Source organism: Passer montanus, unplaced genomic scaffold, assembly GCF_014805655.1.
Source record: "Passer montanus isolate IOZ18808 unplaced genomic scaffold, ASM1480565v1 scaffold107, whole genome shotgun sequence".
Classification (NCBI taxonomy): Eukaryota; Metazoa; Chordata; class Aves; order Passeriformes; family Passeridae; genus Passer; species Passer montanus.
Window position 1 is genome coordinate 361,042 of NW_024357281.1, and position 12,132 is coordinate 373,173.

Below are 12,132 nucleotides of genomic sequence, written 5' to 3' on the forward strand. Positions count from 1 at the left end.
GGCATCAACTGAGATGGGATATTGGTTGTAAAATCTGACACCTTTTGACAGGTGGAACACACAAAATGTTTGGATTTTGGAAGAAGAAAGCAGACAGCAGCATTGAATGACAGAAATTTTAAACATCAAGGATAAGGAAATTATTTTTTTTTCCTTCAGATGGTATATTTATTTTTCCTTAATGATAAAGTTTAAAGACACATGTATTTCAACAATGTTTTTCATCACAAAAAAAAAAAAAGTAAGAGCAGAAATTTTGAATTACTTATTCAATGAGATCATTAAAAATTCTTACCTTACAGAATTTTTTTTTTAATATAAAAAAGAAATTTATAACTGGATGCAGAATAGTATTAGCATTTTCAAATGCTGCTGGATTGAGAAATGGCTGCTTTTTGTTTGTCAGTTCAAGTATCCCTCTGGAAACAGCTGCAATACCTGAATTGTAATTCTAGTTGGCAGCAAGAACTGGTCACCATGTCAGAACTGTTCTGACAGAGTAAATGACTGAAGGAAGAAACCTGCAGGGAAGTAACTTTATTTTTTTTTAGAAAGAAGTAACTTTATATTTTTTTTAGAAATGTTGGCTGAGCTTGCATCAGTGGGGTCCCATGGGTTCCCCTGACCACCAACCCTATCTTTAAATAAGTAACAAGCTACCTCCAGTGACAAACACTTACCCACCCATCACTGCAGCAGCACTTCTGGACCACTGATGCTTCTGTCACCAGCGAATGTTCACAATTTGTCAGCTCAAGAGCCTGTCCTTTGCTAATGGATGACTTTTGAAATGTCTGCTCAAAGTGGAAGGTTTTATTTATTTATTTATTCTAAAGAGGTATACAGGCAGCACACTGTTTGGACTCTGTTCCTCATAGTAGAGTCCCCAGATTTCTTGATCGCTGCTTTCCAAGTCTCCACAGGAAAAGGCAATGAGGGTGTCAGTGCCCAGCCTGCACAGCCAAGCTCTTTTTTCTCCCTTTTCCCCCTCAGGCCTGGCAAGAGAACCATAGCAGGCTTGCAAGGACAATACTAAAGCCACAGACTAAAGCATTCACTGGATAATACATCACTGCCCTCCCACAGACATCCTGAGCCCTGGCCCCCAGTGACAATTTCATCCTTTTCATCTCAGTAACAGAATACTCCCTCCACAAAGGCACTGTGAAGAACAACAGAACAACACAACTGACACTTTCAGGTATGATCGTGTTGTAAGTCACAGGCAAATCACTTATATCCTTATTCAGGAAAGGCTTTGAAATCCTTTTGAGGAATACAGTGATGACTGAGGCAAAGGGAAATATACTTAGTTAGCAAGACTCTGGGTGCAAGTAGGTGCTCCCTTTGTCACCTGTAGCAGGCAGGTGAAGAAAAGGCCCTCTAAGCTAAGCCTGCTCCCTGATGGATAGAGAAATATGCACAGCTGGAGCATGCAGCTGATTTAATCTTAGGGCCCCAGAAAAAATGTGAATCTGTGATGTGGGTAGGAGGAAGAAGCAGGGTGGATGTACGGGTCACAGAAATTTCTGTTGCAACACCATCCTCATCAAAGACAATGCACAGTGGTAAATGATGCAGATGAACAACTCCCTGAGCTCTTACAGGGCTTTACAAACTTCCCCCAAAAAGAAACTTTTACAAGTGAACCACTTATTTCTTTTAAATATGTAGCCTATATAATCAGAGTCTTTGAAGTAGGGAGACAGATGATCAGGATTTGCCTTTTGATCTTTCCAAATTGTTTTAGCAAGTAACAACTATGCCTGAAGTCTTTTCTGGGAAACTTTATTAGCAATGATGTTTACAACAATCTTAGAGACCGAGGTTCTCTTAGTAATGCTGTTAAATAATCTTCCAGAAACTGAAATCTTACAAAGCAAACTTAGGGTCTACAAATAACATCATGAATTTTATGTTAATTCGATTGAAATCCCCAATCAAATCAGCTACAATTCTATTCAGTGCTCTGTACATATTCACAGTAAAAATATTCTCAGGATCTTTTGGATTCACACAGATCCCAGTCTTGTTCTCTATTCATCACTTGTACCCAGCTCAAGACAGTGGATCTTGCAAGACAACCTCTAGCTCAGATAACAGAGAACAGGCTCTGAAGCAAAAAAGGACTGACTTTATCAGTAAACCAGAGACCCCCTCACACCTACAAAGGAGCAGCACAACCTGCCTCGTTATAAGCTACAGATGTTCCACTGATTAGCATGAGTGCAATGATAATTTTTACCAAGGCAACTTGAAGAGGCCTCCTTGGCGGCTGTTGTAAAGGACTGTGCTCACATTTCACATTCTACACAACTCCTGAAATCAACAGGAACATTCACAGCCACTGCTTTTACAGTCCATACACAGAAAGACACTGCGGTTTGAATAATGGAAAGAGGATTTTTTTTTTTACTTTTTGTTTTTTGTTCTGAAGACAAGGAAAACAAAATTGCTTCAGGCAATCTTCCTAGCCCACACTTACACAGCAAAAAAGGGAAAATAGCCCACTTGTAAAAACACAGTTATCACCAACACTTTATTGAGGAAAGCCTAAAACTCATTATCTGCAATAACTGGAATGCAGGAATTATTTTAAAAGTTTGGTTTTTTCCAAGCAATTTCTGGATCAAAGAAGAAAAAAAGAACAGTCCTGGGTTCTTCCCCCAAAACAGCCTATCTGATAAATTCAATCTAATTTAATGAAAATATTTATTAATAAGACTGCAGTCTTACAGCTGGAAAGTGAAATTGTATATAGGAATAATGAAAGTAATGTTAAACCTATGAGCTAACAATTCCACTGGGGTTCTTTGGTGATGTCAAATACGCTAAAATTTGCTAAGCAATCATGCACCTAAAAATGAAGTCATTTTCTATTTATTAAACATATGAAACTGGTCACAGTTAAGAGGGAAAAATAAAATAATGGTTTACACAATTACACTTGACCCTCTAGCACCACACCATTTAATCTTACTGCTAGAAGCAGATGGGCAATTATACAAAAGAAATACATTTTTGAAATACATTTTTGAAATACAAAAGCCTTGTGGACAGGGGACTTGCTGGTGCTTTCCAAGCTTCCTACTCTTGAGAAGCATTTCAGCTTTTATTTACTGACTGAAGCTAAAAGAAGTTACAATCACTTCTCAAAAGTCAAATGGCAGCAGCATTCAGCAGAGAGCAGCTCCTTGCCTTTACCTTGTTTTTATTCCCTCCATTATTATCACTCTCTATATTAGAGAATGTCTTTGTTTTTTCCTTTTCTCTCATCCTCTGAAATGGATTTTAAGCATCAATCCATTAGGAAAAGGCAAATCATAGAGCTGGAAGAAGTGAGGTAGTGTTGTGGGCTCAAGTGTAAAAAAACCCCCCTTAGTTAAGTGCATCTCACATTGCAAGTGTAGAAAGGTATGCTTCTGAAAATACACATACTGATTAGCTCAGAAGTGAAACTTTGGAAAGACATTAGTGTAGCCTGAATTTTTCAGCTTCATTTGGTGTCTACTTTGGCACCTGCAATGAAGTGCTTCTCCTGATGTCCATCCCACACCTAGAGAGAGGTGCTTCAGACAATTGCTGAGGAAGCTGCTCAGTGCAGAGAGGCCGTCAGGCAGAAGTTTTCTTCCATGAGGTGGCAAGAATTCCTTGGGCCAAACTTGTGCATCCATGCTGCCCCATATTTTAACACATACAACTGTGGGACATGTGGACATGCTTAAATGACTGGCCAAAAAGGATCTGTTCTTCTTTCAGGAAGAAAACATGCAGCTAAGGAAAACAAGGGTTCAATCTGTTTTGCTTATCAGAATATAAAGATGAAAAATCACAATACCTACCAAGGGACTGCATTAACTGAGAACCAGCTTAATGGAAATAAATGGCTTGAAGCAGCAAAATTAAAAGAACAAACAACACCGATAAACAGTGGGAAAAATACCAACAGACACAGTGGATTTTTAATTTCTGGTGCTGTTCAGAGCTTTTATAGAAGAAACATCTGTCTGTCTAATACAAGCCACAGACACCAAAAAAACCCAAGGAAACTGCGTGACTTAAAACTGCACACCACTTTGGCGACAAATTTTGCCCTTCTTTTGACAAAAACTGTTTTCAATTAACCTCTCTGGAACAGCACCCATATAGAGTTTCTAATGGTATCTTCCTGTCAAAGAAATCCATTAGACACCAGCCTGACAGAACAAGAAGCTTAGAAAGAAACTAAACTTGTTAATGTAAACTACATGTACATTCTCTACAAAAACTGCCATTCTCTTGCTTCATAATTATCTTCTCCTTCAAGTCTTATAACAGTGATTTAAAAAAAAAACTACTCAATCTTCCACACACAACTGCACCACATTTCAGATGTGACATCCACTGTTCAAAGCAAAACTGAGTATCTCCTTTTAATTACTGCACTATTTTCTGTAAAAAGAGCCTGAACTTTAAAGCTCTGGTTTAGCAGACTCAAGAAGTAAATTTAGCTGCAAAACGTAAGTTAGGTACATGCCTAAGTGCTCAGCTGAATCAGTTTTTCATAATACTTCCCTCCCCCACCCCGCAGCAGAATTCATGCAATAACTTGGCTGGTCACTGATAACACAGCACTTAGACATAGGAGACAATTGTTAAACAGCTTTTCCTCCTATTAGCTTTTAAATGAATACTTTATTACTTCATACAAGACAGTAAAAAGAATAAAAAATAATCAACAACTTTTCATAAAAATTAAACCCAAATCTTATTAAAAAGCCAAACTTAAAACCAAACTAAAGAAATACTGCATTTGCACACACTTTTAAAGGAAGATATTACAATTTTCTTTTTGATATCAACAGGCACTCTTCATTCATCTGCAAGAAACTAGGTTAGGTCTCCATAGGCCACAGTCAGAGTTATTAAGTAAGTAAATATGCCACTGCTTCTGTGCCCTCCTTTTATTTCCTTGCTTCTTCAGTCTCCTCTGACTCTCTCTCTTGATGCTCTCTTTCCCACCTCAATTCCTTCAACTCTTGTCTGTACTTCCGTTCAATGAACCGTTTCTGATGGGCCATCTGGGGAAAGTTATCTGACACAAGGAGAAATATTTTACATTAATAAACAAACTGGTAACAGAGAAAGCCTCAGCTCATTTTGTTTTAAACTTTGATGTTATTAGAGGAAGGGGGCAAAAATGTTGTTCCCATTTTTACTCATTTATTTCTTATAATACATAGTAAACCAGGACTGTTTCATAAGACTTCGGTTTCTTCATGATTTCTTTACATCTATTTCTCCTGCTACAAAGCACTGCCAAATCTAATATACTCACAAAAACAAAATATAAAATCCCAGTATAGCGACATGACCAGGTATTACCTGGATTTTACATTCTGTTCCCTTAGCAACAGGTGGTCGATGCTGAAAAATGAATGTGAAACTACTGTTAATGCTGTCAGGGTTTTTTGTCTTGCTCTCACTCCAGAAAGTATGAGCCACTGGTTTCCAATAATGGAAACATTGCACAGATGTTTCCATTATTTTTATTATTGTTTTAGAACATGCAGAATCAACTGTATGCCCCACACTATGGCAGGGATCATAATGGGAATGCAATAGTGCAGCAGGATGGAACACAGTTGAGTCTGTTCCTGAAAAAATTAATGCTTGGCTATGTACCAGAAGGCAGCCTTAGCGTAGTCTAAGAGCATGGATGAGTGAAGACTGCCTGAAACAGACTGGACAAGGCTGAGGTGATGGAGAAATAGCTGGGGAGATGGATGCTTCTGCTTTCAGGCATTTGTCCATTGGCTGATGTGTAGGTACACATTAGTACTGAGACTGCAAGAACAGCTTATGTAAGTGAAAGGAATTGCTCTCACTTTAATGCACAGCTCACAGAATGTGATGTTTTCTGCATGACCAGGGTGCTGACATCCACATGTGTCTGTACTGTGGAGACCTGCACCCTCCAGCCAGTCAGAAAGCAAAGGGATGGCAGTATGTGACAGGCTGCAGCTGGTGGTGAATCCTGCTGGGATCACACAACTCTGGGATCAGCACTGGCTACCTAACCAGTCTGAGATGAATGCAAAAGGTTACTACACTGACCTTTAAAGCCATAAATTTGGTAGATGCCTCACTAAAGGACTGCTCTCTCTCTTGCTGACTACTGAGAGAGAATTCAGCTGAGGCTTCTCAGGGAGGAGTACCTTGGCATCAAGCTTTTTCCTGTTTTTCTGGGTCCCAGGCAGCACGGATTCTCAGCTAGAGAATGCAGTGCAGAAGCCACATAAACTGCAGGAGTTTGTGATATAGCAGAATAACTTTCTACTGCTTTGTTTTATTGGCCAGTGAAATTTGTGCCCTTTATTATACATACTACAGGAATAAAAGGTTTATTCATCAGTTATTTACAACTTGAGCATAGGAGAGTATATTTACTTAAACCAGAAAGCAATCTAAACAAAATTGGTTTTAAATTGCTGCTGTTTTTAAAAGCACTAGTGCTTTGTTTAATGGAGTTCTGGGATATTCTGTTGCTTGTGTGCCCCATAAAATGAAAATCAGATTTTCAGCAGTGCCTGTAACATGATTCTTTAAGAACTCAGCTTGGTAGCAACCTGTTCTAATATGTTTAGGATGGCAAGAAGGAAACTCATATAACAAATTCATCACGGACATCATATAAATAGGTATATGAAAACCACTTTCACTTGAAGTTAACTACATATGCATTGAAAAGCCCCACAAACAAACCAAACCAAACAACTCTACTGCATCACCATATACATAATACAACAGGGCCCTTAAGGGCTTTGTAACCTCCATCCCAAAAGACAATTAACACTTGACTGGGAAGGCACAGAGAAACGAACTTCAAAGTTGGCTCTGTTTTGAATTGAAGGGCAGCAGGAGCACAGACCTCTAGAGTTCCATGGTATTTAAACAAATATATATGTCAGAAGATAGCTGTGAAGTCCTTGGATTGATAGGCCATGAAACTCACAGCTCTCTTGAGTGGTGATACAAGAAAATTCACTCAAAGAAAACTTCAGTAACATCTTGCGGATACTCAGCAGAGAAGGGAAGTTACATTTTTCTACTTGTCAAATCTACTGGTGCTGAGAAGTATATGTTTAGTAGATGGATATGAAAACATATCTGAACTACACAGATTCATTGCCTTCTGAAATATTTAAGCTCTTGAATTTCCAGATGCAGAGATAACAGATTAAAAACCTTTGACATCTGAGGAACTGCATGTGTTTCCTTTGAATGAAATGCAAGAAATAGACTTCCTATGATCTTCTCAATAGAAAATTTCTGCTGCACAAAATGCTTGTAATCTATTTGCTTACAGGACACCCACACCTGGCACCTTAACCCAACTGGCCTAAGTTATTTAATATAAGAAGCTTGCCCACACTCATTCATATCACAGACTACATTTCAATGAAGGACTGCTCTCATGCTGGCTGTGCAGCATGTAATTTAGAGAGATGTATACACAGATTCCTGGATCTGCAGCTGATATTAGCCCTTCTTGACAGATAAATATCAATTTAAATTGTTGGGGACCTGCCTCTTAGATTTTAACCTAGTCTACTGATAATCTGGGATCAAATTTTATTTTCTAAGGTTGCACTTTCCTCCTCTCCTGAATTAAAGAGTGAGACAACCCGAGCATCCAAGACTATGCAGTCTTATCCCACTGCATGCATAAGCAAGAAAAACCTCAATGAAACTTTTCTGTACAGGGTTCCCTTGAAGTTGCACCCTCTGTACCTGATCAGCTCCCATTAACAAATACCTGGTGGGATCATATTAACTTCAACTGCTACAAAACTGTCGTGAAAGTACTAAGAGAAAAACCTGCTACTTAGAAGCTGACAGCACTTAGCATGTGTGTTCTGTTCAAAACTTATCCCCCACAAAATCTGCACCTTGTCTTACTAAAGAACAATGAAATACATTACAAATACTCTGTTGCCCAAATATCTTACATTTTTCAAGTGCGTCCATTGCAGCTCCCATTTCTGCTTGCTGAATACTGTGAAAGTCAAACAAAAACATGTTACATGAGATCTAAGCTGTACAGAATAAACTTAAGTTTCTGACAAAGTGAAGCACTAGTTACTCTTTTGTAATGAAACTTTTTGGATAACCAGCAACTTGTAAGTGTATGATATATCAGACATTCCATAAATATGTGAGCAATAATACTACAGTTCCAGTAGAGTATTTCTTAACTTAGACTAGTAACAATAACAAAATATTCCAGTCCATTCTTCACTATTTACATTTGCTTTTCTTTCAAATTCAAATAAATCAAAATCAAGTCTGCACATTTGCTTTTACTTGAGAGAAGAAAAGGAACAAAATCACAGATGCATGAATGTTAAAAAAAGCAATGATATTTTTAGAATACCACCACTAGATTTGACAACATAAAATGAGGTTTTTGGGGTTCATGGTTGAAGTCTTTGAACTCTTTGAACCATTCCAAAATGGCTAGAAGTAGTAACCTCAGGAAAAAAAAAAATCGTAATAGTGTGGCACTCTTAAACCTGCCAGTGTAAGTTGCATAGTAATCCAAGAGCAAATACCAAGATAAAGATACTATTTCCTGAAAGCTGTTCTGCAGTTACTACTCCAAAAGCCACAAATAGTTACCATTGCCAGCCACCTTGAAGGCAAGTTCACCAAAAAAGCTTAAGATCCAAAATTAAACCAACATTAGGTATTCCTAAAGGTAGGTAATTAGGTATTCCTAAAGCAGAGAAGTTTGAAGAAGGCTCTACAGCTTTCCTTTCCTACATCAGACCATACTAACAGTCTATCTCCATGGCTAGTAATTTTGGACACTACCACACTCCAACATTATGTGATTAATTTTTTACTATACCTTGGACCTTTACCACATCCTATTCTTTCCCCTTTGAAGTAGACAGCTACTGTGTACGTCCTGGCATGAGAAGGTCCCACTGTCTGCAGGGTCCTGAAAGAAGAAATATTTTATTCAATCAGGGAGGATTAAAACACAGAATCTGGTTGTGACACATAGCTCACCAAGCTTTCAGTCTGGTCAACATATTTAGTGCAATTAACAAAGCGTGGAGCGAGGGTTGAAGGATGTCTGTATAGATCACATGAACCCAGAGATTACTGGAACAGTATTTATACCAATCACATTTATTACTCCAGGCTCACTCAGGAGCACCACATGGAAACTAAAACTTTATTTAACCTGAAGGCAAAAATGCAAACTGCAACATGAAGTGTTCAAACACTGTGAAAACACTTGTAATAAAGTAATAAATTATGCATAGCTGTGCAATTGCAAGTAAACACACCCATGCAATTATGCGTGCACTAGAAGTTTAGTCCCTGAGAGTTTTGCAGGTAGCAAGGTTTTATAAGGACTTTGTATTAGACATGGTAGTTCTCTACACTGAATTATCACAGCGCAAAGAAATTTTCCATCAGCTTTGAAAAGTTAGTTTCTCACAAACCAAACTTTCCATTTGACCCAGAGTCTAGGACATACACCAACAACCATCTAAAAGGGAAAAGGTAATTCCCTAGATGTGCAATGAATTGCTTCTTTTGCAGTTTCTTACCGCTGTCCCAAATCTCTCCCCACTTTCAGATCAAGTTCTGTCTGCTACCTTGTTTCTTTTTAGAAGGAGCACAAATTTCACATCAATTTTTAAAGTATCTAACTAAAGTACTCTATCTCTCCATGCACTGTGACAAGAGCAAATAAAACCTACCCTAAATTTAAAAGCAATAGTACTGACTGCAGCGAAACAGATAACCCTGAGAAAAGGAATTCAACAAGATAATAGGAAGATAACAGCGTATTACTAGGTCTGAGCTGTACGATAAAAATCAATTTATCATCACAGCAAAACAAAACAAACATTTGGTACTTGATATTAAGTAGTTTTTACAAAAAATGGGAAATTGTTTTTTATTGAATTCATTCCCCTCAGCCAAGATAAAGCCCTGAACCCTCACACAGACAGAGGAGTCAGACCTGCAGAGCACTGGCTGCAGTGTTAAGGGGGTGGCATTCTGCAGTGCAGTGTGTGTCACTGTCACTGAACTGCTACACTGCATTGGAAACCTTACTTCAGTACCTGTGATGGATGCACTTATACATTCATTCTTCACATCTTTTTGATATAATAATCCCAACAACACAAGCCTTGAATTTTCATAGCTTTTATCTCTTCTTTTGGGCCTAACATTGCACCCTTTCCTACATTAATTGAATGGATATGGATGCAATATACAGCCTAAGGTTTATTATTTATTATCTTTTTGAAGCAGCTATTACACTATTTAGCAAGTGGAAGTGAAAAGGAAGATCTATCCCATCCAGCTTCAGGTATCTAACCGAGGTGTACAAGTTAAAAAGTTCACTGCCCTGAGCTCTCTGTCATTGAAGACGGGAACATTTGTCAGCTGTGCCACATAGGAAAAATGTCCAAAACTTGCATTGCCCTTCAGTGCCTGACTGTGGATAAGAAACAGTGACTATAATTGGCAGGTATAACATAAGGCATTATTTTTGCATAATAATATCAAGAAACTTCATATGTTAGTGAGAATAGAATGGAAATATCTTGACCTCATAACAAAACAACCATTTCTTTAACTCTTTTCATTTAATACTGCTATTCTTTACATTAAAAGTAAAGAATATATAGAAATATTCCGATTAAATACTCCACTCCAATATAAAAAATCTATTTTCTCCTTACAACTGTAAAGGTAAAATGCTCAGTAACTCTTCCCTGTAATGGCTTAAACACCTATGGCTTAGAAAACAGTATTTTCCTTCTTCAGATAAAGAAAGGCTATAGGGCTTGGATAACGACAAGAAAAGCAAACTACAGGGAAAATGCAGGGTGATTGATCACATGTTGCTCCATATACAAGTAAGATTTATAATTAGCTGGTATCCATAAGAAGCCTGCTCTTACTTGTAGAGAGGAATGTCCGGCTCTTTTCCTTCCGTCCTAAGAGTCAAGCAGCACTGCTGAAGCTGAGATTTGGGATCATTCCAATCTTGATTTAAAATAAATTCCTGTAGAAAGTGCACAAAGATGCTTTTATGATTGAGAGATTGCAGTAAGGATTTCAAATGCCACAATGTGTTAAAACACAGTGGCAGGAAAGTAGGAAACTGACTGATCTTACCTTTAGCCGTGGAAAAAAGCAAACATTCATGAAAGTGTGAACGTATTCCAAATCTTTATCAATGTACAGGGCAGCAATAAAGGCTGGGGGAAAAAAAAGGTACTGTCAGTCTTCCAAGGAGGGTATTATTGGCTTGCATTTTTAGAAACAAGTATCTCTGAGTGCTTTAAAGCCATATTCAATTATGTTTCAGAGCAGTGATCTGATGAGGGTATTATCCTACATACTTGGGAAAAAATAAAAATCAAGTTGACCAAAAGATTAAGTGATTTACCCAAATCCACCCAGTCATTTAAAGTGCTAGAAACAACACTCTGCTTCTAATCTCACATTTTAGCCAGGAGACCATGAATACTTAAAATAAATCACTACTGGGTACCATAAAACAATTTAGATATAAATCACTCCTGTTTGTGTGCTATTTCCATTTGTTTACTGGATTTTGCAAAAGCCAAGTGGTCTGAATGGCTTGAAAATACATCAAAACATACAAGACAGGGATTAACTTTCCTTGCAGAATATTTATTACTGTTTCCATTTCATGGGAAAGAAGTCAGCACAAACTTCCAAAAATTGACTAAAAATAATTTCATTTACATGTAGCCTTTCCTCTTGTGGAGCAACCATTTTAAAACCTCCTCAAATGCAGACAAATGAACCATGGAAATATTCACCTGCTGAAGGAACTATCTGGTCTTCCAACAGTGTCAAGAACATACTAATTAAACACTGATACTGCTGTTAAATAGCTCAACTCAGAGCATAAGCTTTAACTTTGAAGACATGCTTTTGACCTGGTCATCTCGACCCCTCAATTTCTAAGCCTTCAACTTTCTATTTGCAATTATGCCTCCTCCATGCTTTTATACAGACTTCAAAAATCTAGGTTAGTCTTCAAAAATCTGGCTTTCAGAGGTATAGGCATAAATCATTTGG

General features: G+C 37.8%; 1 protein-coding gene across 2 annotated transcripts in view; it reads right to left on the reverse strand.

Moving 5' to 3' along the window:
* Positions 1 to 1,893: 1,893 nt before the first annotated feature.
* Positions 1,894 to 12,132, reverse strand: part of DROSHA (drosha ribonuclease III) — a 75,257-nt gene continuing 65,018 nt past the window's right edge. For both annotated transcript variants that reach the window (XM_039721919.1, XM_039721908.1), the window contains 5 exons: positions 11,197 to 11,279; positions 10,980 to 11,083; positions 8,894 to 8,986; positions 7,992 to 8,038; positions 1,894 to 5,074 (listed from right to left, as the gene is read on the reverse strand). In XM_039721919.1, the coding sequence (XP_039577853.1) occupies positions 4,944 to 5,074; positions 7,992 to 8,038; positions 8,894 to 8,986; positions 10,980 to 11,083; positions 11,197 to 11,279 (458 nt within the window). In that variant the 3' untranslated portion in view covers positions 1,894 to 4,943. The remainder of the gene's footprint in view (positions 5,075 to 7,991; positions 8,039 to 8,893; positions 8,987 to 10,979; positions 11,084 to 11,196; positions 11,280 to 12,132) is intronic.